General features: G+C 56.6%; 13 protein-coding genes across 13 annotated transcripts; 11 read left to right on the forward strand and 2 right to left on the reverse strand.

The window, feature by feature from the left end:
• Positions 1-575: 575 nt before the first annotated feature.
• Positions 576-1,335, forward strand: MKK02DRAFT_44071 (uncharacterized protein; the record flags this gene model as incomplete). Its single annotated transcript, XM_053092750.1, has 5 exons — positions 576-825; positions 878-932; positions 994-1,007; positions 1,100-1,177; positions 1,280-1,335. 5 exons carry the CDS (start codon positions 576-578, stop codon positions 1,333-1,335), a joined length of 453 nt encoding a protein of 150 aa, XP_052945161.1.
• A 1,156-nt stretch (positions 1,336-2,491) lies between these two features.
• MKK02DRAFT_44073 (mitochondrial ATP synthase epsilon chain-domain-containing protein) lies at positions 2,492-3,063 on the reverse strand (the record flags this gene model as incomplete). The annotated part of the gene is made up of 3 exons (XM_053092751.1): positions 2,492-2,542; positions 2,704-2,839; positions 3,032-3,063. The coding sequence occupies 3 exons, from the start codon at positions 3,061-3,063 to the stop codon at positions 2,492-2,494; spliced, it is 219 nt and encodes a 72-aa protein (XP_052945162.1).
• A 392-nt stretch (positions 3,064-3,455) lies between these two features.
• Positions 3,456-4,765, forward strand: MKK02DRAFT_44074 (uncharacterized protein; the record flags this gene model as incomplete). The annotated part of the gene is made up of 3 exons (XM_053092752.1): positions 3,456-3,641; positions 3,687-4,463; positions 4,523-4,765. The coding sequence occupies 3 exons, from the start codon at positions 3,456-3,458 to the stop codon at positions 4,763-4,765; spliced, it is 1,206 nt and encodes a 401-aa protein (XP_052945163.1).
• A 779-nt stretch (positions 4,766-5,544) lies between these two features.
• MKK02DRAFT_44075 (tubby C-terminal-like domain-containing protein) lies at positions 5,545-6,376 on the forward strand (the record flags this gene model as incomplete). Its single annotated transcript, XM_053092753.1, has 5 exons — positions 5,545-5,679; positions 5,728-5,809; positions 5,866-5,991; positions 6,041-6,222; positions 6,287-6,376. The coding sequence occupies 5 exons, from the start codon at positions 5,545-5,547 to the stop codon at positions 6,374-6,376; spliced, it is 615 nt and encodes a 204-aa protein (XP_052945164.1).
• Positions 6,377-6,965: 589 nt separating this feature from the next.
• On the forward strand, positions 6,966-7,798 carry MKK02DRAFT_44076 (tubby C-terminal-like domain-containing protein; the record flags this gene model as incomplete). The annotated part of the gene is made up of 4 exons (XM_053092754.1): positions 6,966-7,073; positions 7,119-7,200; positions 7,457-7,638; positions 7,706-7,798. 4 exons carry the CDS (start codon positions 6,966-6,968, stop codon positions 7,796-7,798), a joined length of 465 nt encoding a protein of 154 aa, XP_052945165.1.
• Positions 7,799-8,150: 352 nt separating this feature from the next.
• On the forward strand, positions 8,151-8,965 carry MKK02DRAFT_44077 (tubby C-terminal-like domain-containing protein; the record flags this gene model as incomplete). Its single annotated transcript, XM_053092755.1, has 5 exons — positions 8,151-8,258; positions 8,311-8,392; positions 8,458-8,583; positions 8,632-8,813; positions 8,873-8,965. 5 exons carry the CDS (start codon positions 8,151-8,153, stop codon positions 8,963-8,965), a joined length of 591 nt encoding a protein of 196 aa, XP_052945166.1.
• A 93-nt stretch (positions 8,966-9,058) lies between these two features.
• MKK02DRAFT_44078 (2',3'-cyclic-nucleotide 3'-phosphodiesterase) lies at positions 9,059-9,628 on the reverse strand (the record flags this gene model as incomplete). Its single annotated transcript, XM_053092756.1, has 2 exons — positions 9,059-9,573; positions 9,607-9,628. 2 exons carry the CDS (start codon positions 9,626-9,628, stop codon positions 9,059-9,061), a joined length of 537 nt encoding a protein of 178 aa, XP_052945167.1.
• A 245-nt stretch (positions 9,629-9,873) lies between these two features.
• Positions 9,874-12,616, forward strand: MKK02DRAFT_27756 (family 31 glycoside hydrolase; the record flags this gene model as incomplete). The annotated part of the gene is made up of 9 exons (XM_053087391.1): positions 9,874-10,198; positions 10,258-10,382; positions 10,434-10,545; positions 10,588-10,680; positions 10,714-10,855; positions 10,888-11,053; positions 11,087-11,347; positions 11,390-11,506; positions 11,549-12,616. The coding sequence occupies 9 exons, from the start codon at positions 9,874-9,876 to the stop codon at positions 12,614-12,616; spliced, it is 2,409 nt and encodes an 802-aa protein (XP_052945168.1).
• Positions 12,617-13,211: 595 nt separating this feature from the next.
• MKK02DRAFT_44080 (general substrate transporter) lies at positions 13,212-15,167 on the forward strand (the record flags this gene model as incomplete). The annotated part of the gene is made up of 8 exons (XM_053092757.1): positions 13,212-13,310; positions 13,401-13,440; positions 13,485-13,885; positions 13,930-14,095; positions 14,142-14,422; positions 14,466-14,714; positions 14,758-14,934; positions 14,979-15,167. The coding sequence occupies 8 exons, from the start codon at positions 13,212-13,214 to the stop codon at positions 15,165-15,167; spliced, it is 1,602 nt and encodes a 533-aa protein (XP_052945169.1).
• A 307-nt stretch (positions 15,168-15,474) lies between these two features.
• MKK02DRAFT_44081 (glycoside hydrolase family 3 domain protein) lies at positions 15,475-17,238 on the forward strand (the record flags this gene model as incomplete). The annotated part of the gene is made up of 1 exon (XM_053092758.1): positions 15,475-17,238. The coding sequence occupies one exon, from the start codon at positions 15,475-15,477 to the stop codon at positions 17,236-17,238; it is 1,764 nt and encodes a 587-aa protein (XP_052945170.1).
• A 392-nt stretch (positions 17,239-17,630) lies between these two features.
• On the forward strand, positions 17,631-19,709 carry MKK02DRAFT_44082 (L-mandelate dehydrogenase; the record flags this gene model as incomplete). The annotated part of the gene is made up of 15 exons (XM_053092759.1): positions 17,631-17,666; positions 17,712-17,884; positions 17,932-17,956; positions 18,003-18,052; positions 18,088-18,170; positions 18,203-18,309; positions 18,353-18,422; positions 18,460-18,620; positions 18,662-18,807; positions 18,850-18,976; positions 19,011-19,054; positions 19,090-19,186; positions 19,233-19,306; positions 19,349-19,566; positions 19,615-19,709. The coding sequence occupies 15 exons, from the start codon at positions 17,631-17,633 to the stop codon at positions 19,707-19,709; spliced, it is 1,506 nt and encodes a 501-aa protein (XP_052945171.1).
• A 310-nt stretch (positions 19,710-20,019) lies between these two features.
• On the forward strand, positions 20,020-21,311 carry MKK02DRAFT_44083 (uncharacterized protein; the record flags this gene model as incomplete). Its single annotated transcript, XM_053092760.1, has 2 exons — positions 20,020-20,311; positions 20,422-21,311. The coding sequence occupies 2 exons, from the start codon at positions 20,020-20,022 to the stop codon at positions 21,309-21,311; spliced, it is 1,182 nt and encodes a 393-aa protein (XP_052945172.1).
• A 223-nt stretch (positions 21,312-21,534) lies between these two features.
• On the forward strand, positions 21,535-23,326 carry MKK02DRAFT_44084 (WD40-repeat-containing domain protein; the record flags this gene model as incomplete). Its single annotated transcript, XM_053092761.1, has 8 exons — positions 21,535-21,606; positions 21,690-21,830; positions 21,876-21,945; positions 21,998-22,093; positions 22,127-22,263; positions 22,391-23,019; positions 23,068-23,146; positions 23,180-23,326. The coding sequence occupies 8 exons, from the start codon at positions 21,535-21,537 to the stop codon at positions 23,324-23,326; spliced, it is 1,371 nt and encodes a 456-aa protein (XP_052945173.1).
• Between the last annotated feature and the right edge of the window lie 313 nt (positions 23,327-23,639).

Raw genomic sequence — 23,639 nt, forward strand, 5'->3', positions numbered from 1 at the left:
ACCATCATCTTCATTGCGCTGGTAATATGGACGAGGCGGAGGTGGACTTCCTGCAAGACGGAACGGCCCCTGGTAGTATGATGCGAGCCAGGCTCGGAGGGAAATCTATGCATCGCTGCCATGGATCAAGCTTATCATGTGCTGCCACTGCGGACTTCGCCAACACGCCCGCTCGATTGAGCACCTCTGCCGGGTCGCCTGTCTTCATGCCGCGCAGTGCAACAGCCGCACACTTCTGATGCGCGACTTTGCATGCGACTGAGCTCGAAGCTCCAGAGCTGAATTGAACTTCACAGCTTCACCACGAATTTCCGTACCCACAGCGCCAAGCGAGGCCCGGTCCCAGCGCATGACGTCATGCTCTGGCGCACCGCTCCCACCGCCTGCCGGTACCGGCCGACCTTTGTCCACCTTCCCCACCTTGACACGCTTACTCGACACAGCATTTCACCTTTCTACTTATATCAGACCCTCTAGACTCCAGCTCAGTATCGCCACTTACCAGCACTCCAAGTTCATCTCACACCAAATCAACCACACCTACCACTTCCCACCGAAACCACTACGAACCCAAGATGAAAGGCGACAACACCTTCGTTCAGAACCAGTACGGCCAGGACCAAGTCCACCCACAACAACAACAGCCGCTCGCTGGGCAAGGCTACAATGACAGTACACGAGGATACGGACAGGGCCAGCCCCAAGCTTATGGCGCGGTCGGGAATATGGGGGCACCGCAGCACGGACATCATGGTCAACCGACCGGGGCGGGGGGTCAGCCCATCTATGTTGTAGATGATGGCCGGAGGCAGGGGAACAATGACTGTAAGCTTTCTCAAACTGAGGAGGAGGAGATCGTACAGCTGACTGGGCGTAGTGGGCCTGGATATCGTGCTGTACATCATTGCGTTCTTCGTCCCGCCCGCGAGTGTGTAAGTCCTTGGCTTTGCTCTTCGCCCCTCATCTACAGCTAGGGGTCAAGCTGACGAACAGTGTTGTGAAGCGAGGTATGTTGCCCTTCTCCACCTCGCAGACCCTGCACATGGCGGGCCATCGAGAGATCGCCCAGAATCTACCCTATTTATGCTGATCAATACAGGTTGTGGCGGACAATTCTGGCTCAACATACTGCTCACGCTTCTCGGCGGAATCCCCGGGTTGATCCACGCCATATACAGTAAGTCTATCTGCTACATCGAGGACTGGCGACTGTGATGAGTATTCGAGACAGGCTGTCAAGCCTCGATCCAGTAGCACGGGGCAGACGCTGACGTTACAGTTGTCGCAGTGACGCCCGGTACATACTCGAGGGATCGACCCGTCGGGCGCCGCTAGGCGGTAAGCAGAACGGCAGGTAGAGATCTAAGGATTGTATATACTAGAGGAAAGCAGCATGTAGCAAATTATCAACCGTGACCCCTTGGGCACGGCTGTTCTGGTTCGGTCCCCAGCTGCCCAGGTGATCTCGAATTCGCCCGTGAGAGCAAGCACATCTGCACGACCGGCTAGTCTATCGATACAAGATGATATGCATGACAATCGACAGGGTACACCTACATCTCATTCTCCCTTTTATCCACCCTCATCGCCTGCCGGACCTTCCCGGCATCGTCGTCCGCATTGTCATCCTTGCCGGCCCCTGCGCCGGATAATGGTGCGTCACCATGCTCCTAAACTAGCCTGTCAGCTACGAGCGAATACTCGAGAAGTCGAAACTCTCACCTGAGGGTGCCGTCTCCATCCGCCAGCGTGCATATAGGCGTGCAGATACCCGTGTGGCTGGTGGAAGGTCGGGTGAAATTGTTGCAGGTGGAAGAGGTGTTGGGCTTCGTGTAAGGGGAGGGGCTGGTAGTTGGGGTAGAACATGCTGGTTGGCGCCAGGCGACGATAGGGTGAGCTGGTAACAGTCTGTCCGTTCGCTATGCGTGTGTACTCGTCGATTTAGTAATGTTATTTGATCTGGGTGAAAGATGGAGTGGTCTTGTGTCAGGGTCATAAGCTGGACTCAAGCAGTGTAAACTGTGTCTTTGTTCGCGCGCAAGACCTTGTCGAGGGAGCGGTACACGAAAGGATCGCAGGCGCGAGAAGGGAGAAATCATGACGTCGATTATGGCTTGATTGTCCTGCACGAGTTCGGAGGGGATCCTTTGATTGACCATCCCGCACGACCTTGCAAGTTAGGGGTAAGGAGACCGAGCTGACAAAGGATCTTACCTAGCGGTCCGTGAGGTGCTCGACAAGATCGCCGGTCAGTATCTAGAAAACGGGGTGACAAGCTCTCAGTCCAGCGTCACAGTGCGCTGTCGTGAGAAGAAGTGAGGCGAGGACAGTATGCCGGTATGCCGGGGCTGCGTCCAGCCCAGCAGGTCGGTGATGGACAAGGTCTTGCCCTTTTCTGCATAGCTTCGCCCGGATCTAGGTCTCCCGGCTCAGCCTTGCCTCACAAGCCCCCTCGACTCCCCGCTGGAACCTAGTCCTCCTTCCGCGCGCCTTACGTGTCCTTTGGCTTGCCGCTCTTCTCCACCTGGGGAATGACGAATTTCTGCGCAGGGTCAGCTTCTGTTCCATTTTCCCGCCTTTTCCATGCCGGATCCGAGCATAGCCTCCCCCGTAGTTCCCCCCTTATGCCCTCTCTGCCTCCAGCATTCGGCATTACGCCCCGCCTCCTTGCACCTTCAGACCCTACAGGGAAACGCAACGTACCGACTCTCCACCCTGTCCATTCTCCCACAGCTGGTATCTGACACCAATCTGAGCCCGACGCTCAGCCCCAACCCGCTCCGTCTCGGTGAGCGCCTGGCGGACCGCCCTGGACGCGATCTGGGTGTACTTGTTCCAGCTGTTTCGGCAAGTTCGGATTGATCATATGAGGATGCGTCGAGGTCGAATATGGGGCGACGGCGAGCAGGTATAGATCGTGTAGGAGAGAGTATAGGGAGATGCGCACGAATAGGGAGAGAAGATTGAGATCAGCATAACTCTCTTGCTAGCTGACCATTCTGGCTCTTTCGAATTGGAGTGGTATACTCACGTCATGAATTCTCTCCAGGTAGCTGCGGACATGGTGGCAATGTTTGTGAGTGGTTGAGGCGTTTGGGAGAGCGTGAGGATGGTCTTATAGCTCAAGTGCGAGCAAAGCAAAGGTCAAGCTGAGCCTCACAGGACGGAACCAAATCCGAAAGCGGGAAGTTCCGGTGTGGCACACGGAGTCTAGACGGGAACTCCATCTTTGCTCCAGCACATTCCTTTGTTTCCCTTGGCTGTGCTGTGGGCCCAGCTGTCGACGTGGCATCTCTCTGTTCTCTTTGTACCTTCCAGCACGATACACTCCACACCAGCCCATAGACCGTGACCCGTCCCTTGTAACATTAGCTTCTCTCTTGTACACCTTAGCCCCACACTTCCTCTCGCTGTCCAGCCCTTCCCACTCGACAACCATCTATAATCCCGCCACCATGTCAAACATCGCCACCAGCTCCAAGCGCGCCCTCCCTTCCTCATCTTCTACCCCATCAGCCAAGCGTCCACGCCCTTCTACGTCCAGCGCCGAATCATCACATCACGATGAGGAAATGGACGAGGATGACGTTGGACCTATCGACGAGACGCTGAAGGAGAAGCTGGCGAGAAAGGATGCCAGGGTACGTCTTGGCGTAAAGTTATACTCGAGCCAAGCTGATCATCAGACCATCCGGAATCGCGAATCTGCCCAAAGGTCTCGGAACCAGCGCAAAGCCCATCTCGCATGGCTTGAGGTCCGCGTCGTCGAGCTCGAGGAGGAGAATCGGCGATTACGGAGTGGCCCGAGCGGGTCGACGACCCTCGCGTCAAACACACCGAAGTCAGCCGTCGGTCAGGTCGCTGTGAGCGCACCATCCCCGCTCGCAGAGGGTTCTCCATCATTATTCTCGCTCGACCTCGGATCCAGCGGACCATCACTCGGCGGTATCAACCTCGCCGCGGTCGCTCCTCCACCGCCGGGCGTCAAGCTTGAAGAGTGTCCCGTCACTTCGGCCGACGCGCTGCAGATCGAGGTAGCCTCTCTGCGCGCTCGGAACAGTCACCTCGAGGGGCTCGTCAAGCACATGATGGCTTTGTCCAACCTCGGCGCTGGGATCGCGGAGCCAGTCTCTGTCGCTCCGCCACCACTACCCTCCGCGATGGACATCCCTCCCCTTGACTGGGACTCCATCTTCATTCCCCAACCTACCGACTCCATCGCACCCGTCAACTCTTCCACCTTCTCGCAACCCTCCTCACTCATCTCACCCACCCTCTACACCCTCTCCACACCTCAAACCACCATCGACACCACCCAACAATCATCCCCCGACCTTCTCGCTTGCCACCCAGCAGCGGTGGCGACCCCCCCTGTGCAAACAGAGGGGTCCCTGCAGCGGGCGAGAACGGACTCGGGCTTGATTTTGGGCATGTCGGCGGCGGTGCACCGGGGTGGATTCAGGGTAACGGCGGAAAGGCTGGATGGGGTGGCGCGGGTCTTGGTGGCGTTGGCCAAGATCAGGGGATGGATACCTTCTTCTCCTTTGCCGGGCCCAACCAGGGCATGGCGGAGTGGACCAACCAAGAAGGGTCGGGCGAGGTGCGACCGGCGGAGAATGAGTGGAGCCGCGCCGAATTGGAGTGGGATGAGGGGATGATCAGATTGTTGGCGGATCTGGAGGGCGAGGCAGGGGGAGTACAGGGGGAGACGGTGGAGCGGGGGACGCCGGTGGGAGTGGCGGAGAGGAGAGAAGTAGTGGCGTAAGCTTTGAGGGAGTATGAGAGGGCAGGTCATCTCGGCGCTGGTCGTCATCGGTATCGTATACCCGTCTCGACATACCACACATCTCGGTCAACGATACCCTACGTTCCACACATCACATCCAACCTATCTCGACGAAATCATCTACCCAAAATCTCCTCTCCGCCCTCATCTACCCTATCCTCATCTCGACTATCGGAACCACCCCTCTGATTCTTTACCTCTCCGCCTCCGTCCCCCCGCCACCCGCTCACCTTCGGGTTTTGAGCCGTGTGTGGGGGTTCTTCGGTCTCGTGAGTGGGTATTGGATCTTGAGGTGTTTACTTTGGGCTGGGATGTGGAAGGGGTGGTGGGAGCGATAGAGGGAGGTTGAGGGCTGGTGACTAGGCGAGAAGGGCCAGGGCGATGTGGGGGCGGAAAGGTGCGGGGTCCGGAATTTGGCAGTGGTAGACTAGTATTCACATAGATGCATAGCTTTCTCTGCTGCCTCCGCTTCATCCTCGCCTAGTCTTCGCACTCAGCTCAGCTCATAGCAGCTTGTTGGAGAGCCCTCATTCCTCGCTCGCCACCTGATGACGTCATATCGGCCAGCGGACCCGGAGTCGCTGAGCACCGCTCCAGCTCCGTCCGCTTGGCATGGTCTACCCAAGAGCCGGGACACAGCATCCTACTGTAGAGACTGTACATATAGAACATTCCGCACCTACCAGCCTTCTCCATACTCAATCAGATATCAAGCTCATCAATCTCTACACCAAATTTCCAACATCTACCGTCACAAGATGCAGAACCTAATCTTCGGTGGACCGACCCAACAGCTCGTCCCTCAGAACCCGCACGTCGCTGTCTTCCCAGCCTACTGCGTGAACGGGCCCACTACGCTCATACTCAAAGAGAAGGCGTTCACATTCAGCGGAGTAGGTTGAGCTTCCTTGCTACGGGGAGAATCAGGAGCTGATGGATAGGACGATTTCCAGGTGAAGGACCAGAATGGGATCCCGGTCGTTGTCTGCTCAGGCAAAGCGTTCTCCTTCAGGGATAGGAAAGGTGAGCATGATCCACTATGGTCAGTGGGTGTTTGGAGGAAGGTGCTGATAGTGCAGTCATCACTGACGTCCAAGGGCGGGAGCTCTGCCACTTGCGCTCGAGGATGATGTCCCTCCGCAAGACGTTTGTAGCTGAGGATCCCCAAGGCAAGGAGTTGCTGGTAGTCACCAAGAAGCTCAGCTGTAAGTCGCTCCAATGGGTACTTGACCTGTCTGTCGCTTACCTCTTCAGTCGGTACCAAGATGGAAGCACAATTTACAAACGTCATCACCGGCCAACCCATCACGATCGCCATGCGCGGAGACTTCTGGGGTGGGTCCTGCGATATCACCCTGGGCGAAGGAGGGCCGACTATTGCGCAGATCACGAGGCAGTTGGGGAATATGCGCGAGATATTTACAAACAACCAGACTGTACGTTCCACCCCTCATGTTCCGGATCTTCCCGCTAGAATGAGGACAAGCTGACCCTGCTTAGTATGCGGTGACGGTCGCGCCTGGGGTGGATCTTGCGCTTATATCGGCGTTGTGTATATGTCTAGATGAGGCGAAGAATGAGAAGAACTAGCTGAGACGGAGCCGGAAAGAAGTATAAATGTAGCGCTATACATATGGAACACCTTGATTTCTCGGATCTCTTGATCGAACTACATATCAGCATGTAGCGACGCTGATAGCGCCTTCACAGTCTACAGCACATACGGACAGTCATCCGGTCTTTCGGCTGATCGAGTCTCCCCGCCGCCGCCGTCCAGCGCCAAGGAGCACATTTTAGGCAGCGGTAGCGGATGTTGCCCCATAATGTGCTCAAAGCCTGGTATAACCGCCTGTTCGCAACGTCCTCTCTTCGCTCCGCAGTCACTAAAGTGCTATGGCTCACAGCGTTGGGCGTTCGATCCATCACATACCCGAGTACATCAGCTGGGCGGGTGCATGCGCCTCTGCGCTTGTACGTCATGCAGTGCTACAATTGTAAGTACGTCAACCGGACTAAGCAGATACCGGCTCCGCTTGGCACATGTGCTCCGTCCACATGGTCCGCACGCCACATAGCACCACATGCCTCCGCGCTTCCGACTGACAAGTACGCTTCAACCGCATCGACTGACGCAAGCTTTCTCCACTTGTACTGCACCTACTCTCACCGCCTAGGCATCATGCAACAGCTCGCCCCACAGAACCCCAACATCGCCGTGTGGCCACAGTTTTGCGTGAACGGACCTACTACCCTCATTCTGCAGGAGAAGGCCTTCTCGTTCACTGGCGTGAGTCAATATACCAAGAGCTTGCTGCAGGGACTGACGACCTAGGATGACTTTCGGATATGCGACCAGAACGGGGTCGCAGTTGTCGTTTGCCAGGGACAGGGCATGTCGCTACGAGGCAGAAAGGGTGAGCTTAGGCATGCCTGATGCGCATGATCCTTCACAGTCATGATGATGTGAGTGTGTGCTGACGACACAGTAATCACCGATAGCCAAGGGAAGGAGCTCTGCCATCTCCGCTCGAAATCGCTTTCTCTGCACATGTCGTTCGTGGTGGAGGATCCGGCAGGACAAGAGATCTTTCAAGTCGTCAAGCACATGGGATGAGAGTCGTCTCCGCATATCGTATGCAGCTAGCATCCAGATTGAGCTAATTCTGGTAGTCAGTACCAAGATGGAAGCAACCTTCACGAACGCTGTAACCGGCCAACCCACCAACATATACCTGCATGGCGATATGTTTGGCGGATTTGCGGTTCTCAGCTTGGGCGAAGGTGGCCCACCGATCGCTCAGATCACGAGGGACTTTGCGAGTGCTCGAGACATCTTCATCAACGCTCAGACTGTGAGTCGAGCCGTAAGACGGCTCTCCATTTCGAAGCTTTGCAAAGGACGGAGCTGATACGGTCAAGTACGCTGTGAATGTTGCTCCCGGGGTCGACCTCGCTCTCATCGCTGTGCTGTGCATCGCTATGGATGAGACACGCGAGGCAGGGCGGAGATGAGGCGGGCGGGGTCATGGAAGCCGGGGGAGCACGTGATTGTGCAGATGTGTTCCGTACAATTGTACAGCTCATATAGCTGCAGGACATGCCATGGGCAATTGTCACCTTCCCTCATCTACTGCGCTCGATATCTGTGGACCATATACAAGCCATACGTCTATGGCTTTTAATTTCTTGCTGTACTGACATTTACACACCCGCAAGTACCGCGCGATCCGATCTCACACAACACACACACAGCTGTCCGCATGGACGTTACTTTAAGTTTGTGCTAACACACACAAGTCGCAAGGACCGAGCTGCACAGCATCCATTCTGTCTTCTTCTGACAACATCTCACTCATTGATCTACATGCAACGACTCAGCCCGCAAGACCCCAATATCGCCGTCTGGCCCCAATTCTGCGTAGGTGGACCTCTTACGCTTACCGTCCAAAGGCAGGCATTCTCCCTCACCGGTGTGAGTCCCGCCTCCCCGAGCGATGTGAGGGGACGTCGAGCTTACCTTCGAGGGTGACTTCCAAGTCTGCGACCAGAACGGGGTTGCTGTGGTGATCTGCCAAGGGCAGGCTATGTCTATACGAGGCAGAAAGGGTGAGTTTGGCACCGACGCACGGTCGCTTATCTTTCACGGTTACCACTAGAGCTGACAGCATTAGTCGTCACGGACAGCCAGGGGAAGGAGCTTTGCCACATCCGCTCGCCGGCGTTCTCGCTCCTGAGGACGTTCATCGTAGAGGATCCAGCAGGACGCGAGATCGTCCAAATCGTCAAACGCGTGGGATGTGAGCCTGCCCTTACTATTACAGACAGCTGAGCTGATGACATCTTAGTTGGTACCAGTATGAAAGCCACCTTCATGAACACAACTACCAGCCAGCCTACCAGCATCTATCTACATGGCGAAATCTTAGGCGGATCGGCAATCCTCAGCCTGGGCAAAGCTGGGCCGCCAATCGCTCAACTTGTGAGCGACTTTGCGAGTGCACGTCACATCTTCACCAATGCCCAGACTGTAAGTCAGCACACTTGACCTCTCCCGCTCATCCCCATGTGGGCGCTGATTTTGCTTAGTATGCCGTCAATATTGCTCCAGGTGTGGATATCGCGCTCATCGCTGTGCTCTGTATCACGATGGATGTGACACGCCGGGCCAGGAGATCCTGACGTGGGCTGTTGGGGACGTGGGCTGTTGGGAAGGATTAGCAATCACGATGTGAGCATAGGGTAGTCTTCATGCAAGCTGGCTTGCACGGTCTCTCAATCAAATGGTACAACATCTACCACCTCCCACTGATCTGCCATCCCTACACAACGCACAATACTGATTCCCCTCACTGCCACCATCTCCGGCAAGGACTCCTCCCTCGCCCGCTCGGCAATCTCCTCCCTTCGTTCCGCGCCAATATCCCCGTACTTCAGACTGACATGGGGGAAGTATGGCGACTTCCGACCCCAGACCTCCTCGCAGCGCGATTGTAGCTTCAGCAGCGGCTCTACTGGCTCTACGGGAGCTAGGATGCACTGGAAGAATGCCTCGCCTGTCGATGGGGACAGGACCGGAAGGCGCAGAGGCTCGGACTGGCGCGATTGGGCTATAATCGCCTCGAGGTGCTTGCGGATGACGGATGGTTCGGTAGAGAGATCGATGGAGCCGTAAAGGGTTACGTGGGGCAGGAAGTTGGGTGAAGCGGGCGAGAGGGAGGACAGGGAGGTGATGGCATTGCGGAATTTGAGGTTGGTCTTCTCGTCGGGCTCAAGCCAGAGAGACCAGACTGGAAGTCAGCCAAGTTGACTGTTGAACATACCTGAGAGCACTCCGGAAGCCATGATCACTCCAAATAGAACAACATAGGTTGCTAAGACAGTGCTGAGGCTATGTATCGCATCGCGAACAAGGTCATCTTCTGTCGGCGCGTCGGAGATTTTCGCTGAGGAATGTGGATCTCTGACGTCACCTTCCCCTTAGCTTCGCTTGGCCCTTCTCGACTTTTTGTTCCCTTTTGCTTACCTTGATTGCATCATTCCCTCTACTTCCTCATCTCTGTTCGTGGTGGAAGCACAGCCCGCGCAGCATGTCGTCTCCGTTAGAGTTCAAAAACAGCGTCACAACCCCCTCCCCGCTTTTCTCAGCGTACGACCCGACCCCCAACCCCGAATCAACCGTCCAAGGTGAAAACTACCGGTTCACCGTCATCTCTGAGGGATGTATCCGATACGAGTACTCTCCGGACGGCAAGTTTGAAGACCGCGCGTCTACCTTTGCGGTACACCGAAATCTTCCCAAGCCCAAGTACAATGTCCTCAGGGACAATGAGGGGGGATTGGAGATCAAGACGGATAGGCTGCACTTGCAGTATGATGGCAAGGCGTTCACTGCGAGTGGATTGTATTGTGACTGTAGAGCCAAGAGTGAGCATGATTCATCTAATCAATCTGTTGCGGCATAGCTGACAGAGTAGTCGGCCAGGAGTGGATGCAGACCTGGCGATATGGCTTTACTCCAGGAACGCTGGGCGGGACATGTCGTACCCTGGATGGTGTTGATGGGCGGACCAAGCTCGAGGAGGGTATCTTGTCCCCTGTAAGCCCAGTCCTGCATGGGTTCATGGAGTACGGGACACTGATCCATCAGAGCTCAATCACGGTTCTTGACGATTCAGGTTCGATGATCTTCTCCCCGGACGGATGGGTTGATACCCGCGTCAAGGGCCGGATTGACGGCTATCTCTTTGGCTACGGAGGAGGTGAGGTCATCCAGCTTTTGAGGTGCCGAGCTCATCAGTCAGACTTCCGGGAAGCCTTGCGCATCTACTACGAGATCAGCGGAAAGCCGCCAATGCTGCCCAGATGGGCGTTGGGAAATTGGTGGTCGCGATACTGTGAGTGAAGTCGCGAGCTATAGCTGATGTTAGATCCATACTCGGGAGAAGGCTATCTCGAATTAATGGACCGTTTCAAGGAGGAGAAGGTGCCACTTGCTGTTGCAGTGATAGATATGGACTGGCACAAGGTCGACATCCCGGAAGAATACGGAACGCCCTGGACTGGCTATACGTGAGTGGTCAGTGTGACTGAGCTGATGGCAGATGGGAGAAGAAGCTCTTCCCAGATCACGTCAAGTTCATGCAGGAGCTCCACGATCGCGACCTTAAAATCACACTCAACACGCATCCCGCCGACGGTGTCCGCGGCTTCGAGGACGCGTATCCCGAGATGTGCAAGGTGCTCAACAGGGACCCATCTGACAAACATGTGAGTCAACGCAAGAGTCAAAGCTAATACCAGCCCGTCAACTTTGACTGTACATCCCGTGAATTCTTATCGGCGTACATGACCACGCTGCATCACCCGATGGAGGACGAAGGCGCCGACTTTTGGTGGATCGACTGGCAGCAGGGAACGCACTCGCGCATACCCGGTATCGATCCGCTCTGGATGCTCAATCACTATCACTTTATCGACTCGACTAGGCGGATGGGAAGGCCTATGACCTTTTCTCGGTATGCGGGACCAGGGAGCGGGCGCTATCCTATCGGTTTCTCAGGCGTAAGTTTATCTGGCAAAAGTCTGGATAGAGCTGACGATCAGGACGCGCTGGTCACCTGGGACACGCTCAACTTCCAGCCAGAATTCACTGCTACAGCAGCGAACATCGGATTTGGCTGGTGGTCGCATGATATCGGGGGACACTGGGCTGGAATCAAGGTGTGTATCTGGCTGTATTCCTGAAGCCATGCTGACCTCCAGGATGACGAGCTTGCAACTCGCTGGGTCCAGCTCGGCTGCTTCTCCCCCATCCTCCGTCTCCACTCTTCCAACAACCCCTTCAACTGCCGCGAGCCATGGCACCACGGCGCCGAGGCCGAGAAAGTCCAGTCCAACTTCCTCCGCCTCCGCCACCGCCTCGTCCCTTACACGTACACCGAGGCCATCCGGTGCGCCACAGAAGGGCGATCGCTCGTCGAGCCCATCTACTACGACTACTCGCACCGGTCCGAGGCGTACAAGAACAAGAATCAATCGACGTTCGGTACTCAGCTCATCATCAACCCCATTACTAGTCCGCGGGACAAGGGAACCATGATGGGTCGGGCGGACACCTGGTTGCCGCCAGGGCTTTGGGTGGATCTGTTCACGTACGTGGTGTACGATGGGGACAGGGTGACGGCGCTGCACCGGACGCTGGAGTCGTTGCCGGTGCTGGCCAAGCCAGGGGCGATCATCCCGCTCGAATCGACCAAGGAAGTCGGGAATGGGTGTCTGATACCCGAAGAGATGGAGGCAGTCGTGGTGGTGGGCGCGGACGGGGAGTATGAGCTGCTCGAGGACGACGGGAGCGGTGCGCAGGTGGAGGAGGTCAAATTTAGCACTACCAAAATCACCCTCAACCAGTCCGCCGGTACGATCACCATCCACTCGTCGGCCAACCACATCGTAAAGCAGCGGAAATGGTCTATCCGCCTTCCGGCCTACACCAACTCGTTCAACATCACGGCCAAAGCGGGGTCAGACATTGACATCACCGCCAACAGAAAGCAATACCACACCGTTATCGAACTCCCTTCCCTCCCCACGTCCAGCGATATCATCATCTCCCTCCCGGCCAACCCGCAGCTGGACGAGACCAACGATGTCCTCCCTCGGATCCAGCGCCTGCTCAACAGTATGCAGATTGGGCACAACCCCAAGCTGGACATCTGGAACGCTGTCAAGGCGGAGGGCAAGCCGCATGTGCGACTCAGTCGTTTGGAGGCGCTGGGAGTGGACGCCCAGGTGGAGTCGGCCGTCAAAGAGATTATGTTTGCCCGTGGATAGATAGACAGAAGACGCTATAGAGGAATGCTTCGGGTCCACTATTGGTGACCGTTGTGACTTGTCCGATGACATTCGGGGTACCAAGTCTCGGAGCAGCCGTGCGCAAGGACTTCCGGGGCGTGAGTGGGGTGCGAGAGCACCTGCCGCACCGGCGGTATCACTCCGTCTTCACCTGCTCAAAGTCACCCGGTTGAAGTTTCCGGTTGATCATTCTCCTGTTGGCATTAGAATCTCCGTTTGGCGGGGCCCATCACTGCCACACTGGGGAAGAAGAGCTTTATACAGAGTCAAAAGGGTCCTTTTAGAAACAAGTCGTATTTTTAGATCCGTCCCCGCACCTCTCCGCTTCCGAGACCCTCATTCCTGAATTGCCTTCGTCTCCTCTTTTTCGGACCGGCTTCTATCGGCTTCGCCTCTCGGCTTATCAGCGGACAGTCAGGACCCAGCAGAGCCCATCGCGCAACTGTGTCTTGATCATCCACGGGCCATGAGAAACCGCAGCGAAAATACTTATATACTGACCCCCTAGCGGGGCCACCACTTACCCCACTTACCCTTCAAAGCTTTTCGCTCTACACGACACACATCTGACGCCATGGTCAACCTTCGCGATGCCTTCCGAGTCCACCCTGATGCCATGGGGCACGTCCCTCCCAAGGAGGTCACCAACAACCGAGTTATTGCGCTCGGAATGGTGAGCGATCATTTCCCATGTCTGCTCGTCACCATATGAGCCCCCTTGATTGTCTGCCCTCTCTGCTCGTCGCTGACGTGTAAATACCAGTTCGGGGCCTGCGCTGCTATAATGTATGGATACGACCTGGGTAAGCTGCTCGTTCTGCGAGCTCTGGACCTAGCTGATAGCCAGGATTCATCGGCGGAGTCATTACCCTCCCCGCTTTCCTTGCCGACTTCGACCTCACCAAAGCGCCAGCGGACTATGTCACCAACTTCTCATCCAACGTCGTCTCTGTCTTCCAAGCCGGAGCCGTCGGCGGAGCCCTCATCTCGTCTCCCATGGCCAACGGTCTCGGTCGGCGCTGGTCCATCATCATCAACTTGGTCATCTATACTCTGGGCGCGGCACTCATGACCGGTGCCTCGGGCCAAGCTGGCGTGGGTCTCATCTACACCGGTCGTCTGCTCACCGGCTGGGCCGTCGGCGCATCGTCCATGATCACCCCCGTCTACGTCGCCGAGTGCAGTCCCGCGCACATCCGTGGAAGACTAGTCGGTCTTTACGAAGTCGGTGTGCAGTTTGGTACGATGGTAAGTTTTTTCCTTGTGTCAGACTGGGCTTGGCTGATTGCCAGGTCGGTTTCTGGATCCCATATGCGGTCCTCCAGACTCAAAAAGGAACGGTCCAGTGGCGTCTGCCTTTTGCACTCCAGCTCATTCCCGCCGTCGCTTGCATCGTCGCCATGTGGTTCCTGAAGGAGTCACCGCGTTTCACCGCCAAGAAGTTTGGTCAGGAGAAGGGTATGTCTAGTCCAACCTCTTCACCGGTTCCAAGGCTAACTTGTAGCTTCACACGATCTCGCCTACATCCGCGGTCTTCCCGAGGACCACCCTTACGTCCGCGCCGAGCTCAACTCCATCATGGAGCAGGTAGCCTTTGAGCACGCCCAAACTGCTTCCCTCGAAAAGTTTACCGCTCTCCGCCGCACTTTCGGCAAGGCCAATGCTCGCCGACTCATCACTGGTGTCCTCGTCATGGTCTTCTTCCAGATGGCTGGTACCAATGCTGTCAACTACTACTCGCCGTTGATCTTCCAATCGTTCGGTCTTTCTTCTTCATCCGCCAAGGTGAGCACATTGTCTTGCGATATCAGGCCTGACTGACCCACAGCTCTTTGCTACCGGTGTTTACGGTGTCGTTCGTTTCGTCGCTACCCTCATCGCCATGGTCTTCTTCACCGACCGGTTCGGCCGTGTCCAGATGCTCGTTTGGGGTGGTGGAGCGATGGCGGTCTTCATGTGGATTATCGGCGCGCTCACCCACACCTTCCCTCCCCAAGCTGCCGGCGCTGCCATCTCGTCTGCTCAGCTCGCCGCTATCGTCATGATCTTCCTCTGGGCTGTCTCTTTCTGTTTCTCCGTGAGTCTGTAGCTCGACTGGTCAGGTTCAAGCTGATTGCCAGTACGCTGGTATCCCATGGATCTACTGCGCCGAGATCTTCCCCCTCGACATTCGTGTCTTCTGCATGGCCATCTGCACCGCCGTCCACTGGCTCTTCAACCTCATGATCGCCAAGTCTGTCCCTTACATGATTACCAACCTCGTACCCGGTGGATTGTTCTTTATCTTTGCTGCTTGCGTGAGTCCCCAATATTCTCGTGCAAGGACCCCGCTGACAGACAGACAACTGTTGGATCCGTTCTCGAGTATTTCTTCATGCCTGAGACCAAGGGCCGTACACTCGAGGAGATTGAGGCTGCGTTTGAGGGCAAGAAGGTCGGAAGGAGCACAATGGCGGAGCGGATGCAGGAGAAGGAGTCTCACGAGTTCAAGGAGCGCAGAGAGAGTGGGGACGACAAGTTGGAAGTGTAATATCATGAAATTATGTAGTCAATGCAGATCCGGGTATATAGTTTCCGCAACTGTGCTTGATCAGTGGTCGGCGCTGAGCTGAGCAGCTCTGATCCACATCGGCCAGCTGGACAACTTACGGCCGGTGAGCGGGAGGCCTGCTCGGCCGACAGCCACTTCCGGAAAAACTGCGGAGAATTCTCGGTTAAACTTACGAAGTCTCCCCCGCTCTCGTCCCTCCTTGGCTTCCTCTGGCTCTCCCGCATATAAGCAATGTCGCTCTTCCCAGCCCGGGTAGGCCCCTCGCCGTCCACCCAGTCAACGCATCATGTCCTATCCCTACCAAAACGCATATCTCTCCGTCGATGAGCGTGTCGAGGACCTCCTCGCGCGCCTGCCCGTCGAGCGCAAGGCCGCCATGATGTTCCAAACTATCTTGGCGGCCGCCCCGTCCCTCGACGCGCCCTCGGTAGCCATCTGGGACTCTCCCTCTGGTCGACAGCTACTCCAGCGCGGTCTCAACCACCTCAATCTCATGGGCAAATTCTCCACCATCCGCGAGCACGCCGAATTTTACAATGCTGCGCAAAAGATCGCAATGGACCTGGAATTCGGCGTCCCCCTTACGCTTAGCTCGGACCCGCGGCACGCTTTCCGGGAGCTGGCGGGGCACTCCATGTCAGCTGGTGTCTTTTCAGCCTGGCCGGAGAGTATGGGGATGGTGGCGCTGCGGGATGAGAAGCGGATGGAGGAGTTTGCCGATATTGTCAGGCAAGAGTACGTTGCTGTGGGGTTTAGGGCGGCGCTCCACCCGCAGGCGGATCTGGCGACCGAGTACAGGTGGAGCAGGATCATTGGCGGTCTAGGGGAGGATGCGGATCTGGCGAGCAAGCTAGTCGCTGCCCATGTCAGGGGTCTCCAGGGCGACGATTCGGGATCGCTCGGCCCCACCTCGGTCTCTGCCTGCGTCAAGCACTTCCCCGGCGGCGCGCCTGCATTGGACGGCCTCGACCCTCACTTTGCCTGGGGCGCCAAGCAGATCTACCCGGGTGACAACTTTGACTACCACCTCAAACCCTTCCGCTCGGCGATCTCGGCCGGTACGCGTGTCATGATGCCCTCGTATGGCAAGCCGATGGGGACGAAGTACGAGGAGGTGGCTATGGCGTACAACAAGGGCGTCATCGGGGACCTCTTGCAGGAGGAGCTAGGATTCAAGGGGGTGGTACTGGCGGACTGGTGTGTCATTAGCGACCTGCCAAACCCGGATGTCGTGGGGGATTTGGCGGAGGCCAAGGCGTGGGGGGTGGAGCATCTCGACAGGGAGGAGCGGGTCATCAGCGCGTTGGAGGCGGGCGTGGACCAATTTGGCGGAGAGTACTGCGAGGACGTCCTCATCAAGGTGATCAAGGATGGGCGGGTCTCGGAGGAGCGGATCAATCGGTCGGCGCGCAAGCTGCTCAAGGACAAGTTCGAGCTCGGCCTCTTTGACAACCCTTACGTCGACGTTGAGGCGGCGGAGAAGATTGTGGGGAGGGCGGACTTTAAGGCGGCAGGACTCAAGGCGCAAAAGGACTCCCTCACCCTGCTCTCCAACAACTCGGTCCTTCCCCTTTCCACAGGCGTCAAGCTCTACGTTGAGGGCTTCAAGGACCCCATCCCCTCCCAGTTCGGCTCTCCCGTCACCTCCCACTCGGACGCCGACTTTGCCATCCTCCGTATCCGCGCACCCTACGAGACCTTTGGCAAGGGAGCGTTTGCCCGGAACCACCACCACGGATCGCTCGAGTACCCTCAGGCCGAGCTGGACCGCATTGCCGAGATGTCCAAGCAAACCAAGGTCGTCCTCAACATCTTTACCGATCGTCCTCTCGTGCTCGGCTCGTTGGCAACGGACGCGGCGGCGGTCATTCTTGACTATGGGGCGTCGGACGAGGCGGTATTGAGCGTGTTGTTCGGAGAGTCGTCGCCGATGGGGAAGCTGCCCTTCGACTTGCCGAGGAGCAACGCGGCGGTGGCGGAGAGCAGGGCGGATGTGCCGTTTGATACCAAGGAGCCGGTCCATAGATTTGGTCATGGCCTTAGGTATTAGCTAGATAATTCTTTCCGTAGCTTCAATCTCTGTCAGTCGCATCTCATAGCATCTTGTAGTATCTCATAGGTGGTAGAATGCACTACAAGTCCTGTAGGCTCAAACTTGAAGCAGCTGCTGGAGAAGCATGGCTCGGCGACTTCGGCCCGAAGCGCGAGGCGAAGGCGTACGAGATTGTCAAGATTCTGGGTGATCCATTCTTGCGTTCTCACTTTCTGTTGAGCTCGCGTAGCCACAGCGGCAAGGACGTTGACCGGACAATGTCATTCGCCCCTACAGCTGCTCATCTCTGGCGTACAGCCGGAGCGCAGCGGGCACAGCTAGCCCAAAGACTCTCGCGGAGGATGGCGTCCCAGTATCGCAGCCCCCCTAAACACGCCTCTCTTGTCAATATGGCCACTGTCGGATCGATGGCGGCAGCAGCAATAGTGGGCAGAGTGCCTCTCTCCGTCTGTGCGAAAGCTGACACGCAGGTCGTCATGGGAGTAGTAATCAATTCTCGCGATAAAACGATCCAATGTGAGGTCGATGCCCGTCGCGCGAGTCCCGCGGTTGACAGTGCGCCGGCCTTTGTTACTGCCGAGCTGTTGAAGAAGCACAGCACTGAAGACAGTCTCTGGGTAGCAGTGAATGGTCAGGTCTGGGAGTGAGTCAACACTAACATGCTGACTGGACTCATTCTCACGTCTGCAGCGTGACTGCATTTGCAGCTATACATGTACGTCTATCTCCTGTCTCGCCTGAGGACGCGCTGAACTTGGCAGCCTGGTGGAGCCCAAGTATTGATAGATAATAGCGGCAAGGACGCTAGCAAGTGAGGCCGCGCATACAGCTCGGGCTGACGAGCAGACTCTTCAACGGAATTCATCCTCCAGATACGCTCAAGCAGCAAGTCGATCATGTCCGATTAGTCGGCCCGCTAGATCCAAGCCGTGAGTGAGAAGGGAGAACTCGCTGATGGTAGTGGTAAAAAAGCCGGGCCAGGAGCGAGATGAGGAGCAAGAGCGGATAGCGGCGAAGCGCGCGACGCTATGTGGCGTGGATTCGGTAGTCAGCGTCCCGGACTTTGAGGTCAGTGAGCAGCTAACCTGACGCGCGCGGACTGACTGGGCAGAGATATGCCCGCGACCTGTTGACCGATGATGCCTGGTACTACTACTCGACCGGCGCAGATGCGGAGCACTGTAAGTCCTCCGATGCGGATTCTGGCTGATAGGTCAGCTATGCATGACAACATGGCAGCGTTTCAGCGGGTGCGGTTCCGACCAAGAGTCTTCCGAAACGTAGCTGAGCCTGATACCTCGACTACCATCCTGGGCGTTCCGAGTGCTATACCGATATACGTCTCGCCAACTGCTAGAAATGGATTGGGTCAGCCCGATGTAAGCATGTTCCTGTGCGGCGGGCTCTGGCTGACATGCAGGGAGAAGTAGCAGTCACGCGCGGGGCGGCCGATGCTGGGATCATGCAGGTGGTCTCGCACTATGCGTCAAAATCTTTCGATGAGATTGCCGCCGCGGCGAAAGAGGGCCAGAAGATTGGGTGGCAGGTCTACCTCCATCCAGACAGGTATGTTACTGAGCGATTACGCGGGCTACAGCTGACATTCAGAGAGAACTCTGCCAAGGCGATTAAGCACGCGGTCGAGCTAGGAGCGGCGTCTATCTGGATCACCGCCGATACCGCGATATTAGGAAAGAGGGAGCGCGAGCGGCACATGCACACCAAGCGCGAAGAGGTGAGTAGATTGTAAGGTGAATGCTAACAGGTAGATCCCGCACGGAACGCCCATGTCGAGAGTCAAGAAGACCTATGCGTAAATTCTGACCGGGAGGAAAGTTGACGGTGCAGAACCCATGACCCCTCGATAACGTGGGATGACATAGCTTGGGTCAAATCGTTAGCGCCTGGGCTGCCCATCATCGTCAAGGGCATTGGGGCGTGGGAGGTGGGTGGTCTCTCATACTCACGCAGGGGAATGATTCTGATCCCAGGACGTCGTGCTGGCTAAGCAGTATGGAGCGGACGCGGTGGTATTGTCGAATCACGGAGGTAGGCAACTGGACACGTGAGTTCCACTTCAATCGGCGAGGATCAGCTGACATAGTAGAGCTGCTAGTCCCCTAAAGACATTATATGATCTTCATCAGAACCGCCCAGACCTCCTTCACAAGGCCGGACTCGAGGTTTACATTGATGGAGGTATCACAAGAGGGACCGACGTACTCAAGGCACTCTGTCTGGGCGCGAGAGCTGTAGGTCTGGGCAGGCCCTTCATCTACGCCGCGACAGGCTGGGGGTCCGAGGGTGTCGAAAAGGCGGTAATGAGTCAGTCTTCATATCTTTCACCGAAGGCAGAACGAGCTGATCAGTCAGTACTGCAGGAGGAGATGGACATCGGGATGAAGCTGCTGGGCGTGACAAGACTAGACCAGCTGGGACCGGAATATCTCGATTGTTCCAAGCTGTGAGGAAGCTATCTCTCCCTCGTCCTATACCGGCAGTATGTTCATGCTGCCCCGGAGCGATGTATGCGCAGCTGGTAAAGCGCTGCGAAGGTTCAGCCGGCGTACATGGATAGGATGATCAACCACTTTTGCTCGCGGTCGCTATACGCTACCGGTTCCGACGGAAAGGCATTGATCAGCATGACCGATCGCCGAGGTAGGCCGAGGTCCACGCCAGCTCTGCAAATCTCCTACTTGGTCTCCTATAAAGGTTCTCCCTACGTCCATCGCCCTCTCCTCGAATCAGCCCATCCACCGCGCCCCGGTCAACATCATGTCCAAGCCGATCCTCATCTCAGGAGGCGGTCTAGCCTCCCTGCTTCTCGCCCGATCCCTCGTCCGGTCCAAGATCCCCTGTGTAGTGTTCGAGCGCGACCAAGCTATCGACTTTCGCGGGCAGGGCTACCGGCTGCGTCTGAGCGCTGAGGGACTTGACGCCATCGAGGAAGTCCTCGGCCCGGATGGCTTTGCCGACTTTTACGGGCGGTGCGGCAAGACGGGCGGGATGGGATTTTCAGAGTTTGATGCAGTGAGCGGGGAGCAGACAGAACATAAAATCCCTGAAGGTATGTCGAGGCTCAGCTGAGTTCACCCCCTAGATGGCTCTCCATGTGCCTGGTCTGTCGGCCGTGTCAGAAACTGGATGTTGCTGGAAATGGACTTGCGCTTACAGCAGGCTTGTCATCTAGAGAAGGCAAAGTCGTCGGGATCAGCCGAGGAGACATGCGGGAGGCGTTCCTTCAGGGCAGCGAGGGGTGCGTCCAATGGGGAAAGCAGGTCAAGGGGTACGAGGAGACCGCGGACGGCGTCAAGGCGATCTTCTCGGACGGGACCTACTCGGAGGAAGGCGCGATGTTGGTCGCCGGGGAAGGGCTGAAGTCGGAGGTGGCCAAGCAGCTTTCGGGCGGCATGCTCAAGGTCTACGACACCGGTGCAAGGGGCATACACGGCCAGGCGTCCACTACAGCATTCAAGGGACTCGGGGAAGGCGTCTTCCGTCTACGGGACAACACGGATAAGAACGCGGAACTCATGATCATCACCAATGTCCGGCCGGGGGAGATGGACGACCCCAACATCAAGTTTGGCTGGACCATGGTCGGTGCCCCAGGCGTCGTCCGCGCACCCAACGACGACTACTCCATCATCGGGAAGGACGCGGCGGATCTCGCGAAGCGGCTGACCAAGGACTGGCACCCAAAGTTCAAGCCACTCTTTAACGAGATGGATGAATTGGAGGCGGCGTTCTGGAAGATTACCATCTCTACGCCGACAGGGGTGCCGGAATGGCCAAATAGCCCTAGGGTGACGGTCATCGGGGACGCTGCCCACTCCATGACACCGGCTGGGGGCATCGGGGCGAACACGGCGGTGCGGGACTCGGCGCTGCTGGGGCGATTGCTGAAGGAGGCGGGAGGGTACAAGGAGGGCATCACCGCGGCGTATGAGAAGGAGATGAGGGTGTACGCGAGCGAGGCGGTCAAGTCGAGCTGGGGAATGGCCAAGGGACAGTTTGGCTTGTCAGACTCGGATCTGACAACGACGGTGCGGGCTGGACACGACTGAGATTCTCAGTACAGGCCATATGGGGGTTGTGACAAAGCCGCGCGTCTGTCCAGGCAGGGCCGTACTGTCATGCTGAGCATGTAAGGTGCTGTATAGGTAGCACACTTGTAGCTGTCACAGATCATAGATCCCATTGTTGCATTCCTCACGCACGGAAACTGCTCGAGCTTGCTTCGAGGAGCTTGCCTTCATCCATCATTCCCAAATCTCCTCCATCCCTATCATGACCGAAGTAGATCAGCTCAGCAAGCCTGACCACATATATAATGTACAGTATGATGCTCGCGAGCTCTCTGTGAGTTGCACTGGCTCGATGCACTGGCCCAAGGGCGAGCGCCGGTATCTTGTCGTGGCAAATTCCCCTTGCTGATACTCTAGGTACCTCGCTTCGGAAGGCCGCAGGATGTACGGGGTGGAAACACCAGGCCTATAAGGAGTATTGCATACTCGTGTGATGGCAAGAAAGTAGCGACAGGATGTGATCAGCGGGGACTGAGAGTATGGGATGTACGGGAGAAGGTGAGCCAGCAGGCTCGTGAGCTCAAGTATGAGCTGACTGTGCAGATGGACTCTGCAACATCCTTCTCATTACCACTGTCTGGCGAGAAAGCTAGCCCACACGGAGGCCATGTCTGTGAGTGGACAATGCAGGCGATTCGTTGAAAACGAGCTCGACTGACAGCCAGCTTGCCTTGCGTGGTCACCTATAGATCCTAATATACTCATCTCCGGCTGCAAAGCGTCGGCCACGGGAAGCTGCGTCGCGGTGTGGGACATAAGAAGTGAGTGCTGTCCCAGAACTAGCTGACCTTCAGCTCCTAAGCTTGCTGTAGTGACCCTAAAACTCCCCTCCGATATCTTGCACCTCTCCTTCCATCCCAATGGCACCCACTTTGCCGTCGTCTGCCCTCGGCCTATCCGGGATGAGGTCTACTTCTTCCATCAGACGATGGTAGATGGCGTGGAGAAGTGGGTCAGGCGGGATGATCTGTTGATAGGCGGGGCAGGCGAGGGTCTCGGCGCCGAAGAAGCGAGCTTTCGTCCATGCTGAGGCAGTCAGGCCATGAGCTGACATTCAGATCAACTCCCTTCGATTCGCCAACTCGGGCCAATACCTCTGTGCCGTGGGCAATGAAGGCTCCCTCAATGCGTGGTACTACCCGCTCACCTCGGCTCCGCCCACTCCACCCTCTTCTCCACCTGCCCGGGACATCGAAGCGGGACCATCGCGGATACCGAGCCCAAAAAGTTGGAACGGTACACGGGAGGGTACGCCTAGCGCCCTGCCACAAGGCGATAACAACGGAGAAGACGTCGAAATGGGGGATGCTGCCAATACTACTGGTGATACCGAGATCGACCCAAACAGAAGCGGACTTGGTCTCACCCTGGACACTGCAGTGACTCGGTCCTCGGCCACCGTTCCGCCACCCACCCTTTCCCGCCCATCCTCACCCTCATCTCGCAAACGCAATGACCCCCTCGGACAGTCTACAACGACGCTCAACTCGTCGACATCTTCCGCTCCAGCTCGGAAAATCCCCCAGCAGCTCAAACGGATAAAACACTCGATCGTCCACAGCGCGTCCCTTTTGGCTTTGGGGCTGGATCCGACGGGGCGGTATCTCGCTGTCGGCGGTCAGGATGCGCTGTTGAGCTTGTTCAGCACAAAAGAGTGGATATGTACCAGGACATACGATGTGTCGACGTGAGTCAGACTCTACCGTTGACCAGGGAAGTAAGACTGACTGCGCAGTGGCGGAATCCGGAATATAGCCTTCTCGCCTGACGGGGAGATGATCGCCTTTGCAGGGGATGAGGCGTTCATCTACATTGTCAGTTCAAATACTCTATACAGCTGATGCCAGGTCTCGGTCCATTCCGGTCAGACCATCTCAAAATTCGCTGTCCCCTTCAATGTCAACGCCTTGACGTGGCACCCATCCAAGAATTGGCTGGCGTACAGCGTGATCAGCAAAGGCGCTATTGTCTGGTTTGTAGTACAGCAAGAGTAGACATTAAAGTACCGCCAATCTCATGCATAGCCAGATCTATGTTCTAGCTCTACACGAGATCCGAAGCCCAAACCAAACAAAGCCTATGCAATGCTAGATACCGGAAAGAGAAGGACGTAACGTGGGCAGTTGAAGCCCTTTTTGTTGATGAGTGAGAAATCTAGACTAGTAGTACAATTGCTGTGTGGGGTCGAGGAGGGTATATTTTATAGTTTCGTGAGACAGGAGCTCCATAAGAGCGAGGAGCAGGGGGGACCGAGGCGAGACCGAGTCGAATACCGAGCGCGTAAAGCCGTTGAGGCTTGAGATGATG

This window comes from Dioszegia hungarica (assembly GCF_025882075.1).
Source record: "Dioszegia hungarica strain PDD-24b-2 chromosome Unknown MKK02contig_8, whole genome shotgun sequence".
Classification (NCBI taxonomy): Eukaryota; Fungi; Basidiomycota; class Tremellomycetes; order Tremellales; family Bulleribasidiaceae; genus Dioszegia; species Dioszegia hungarica.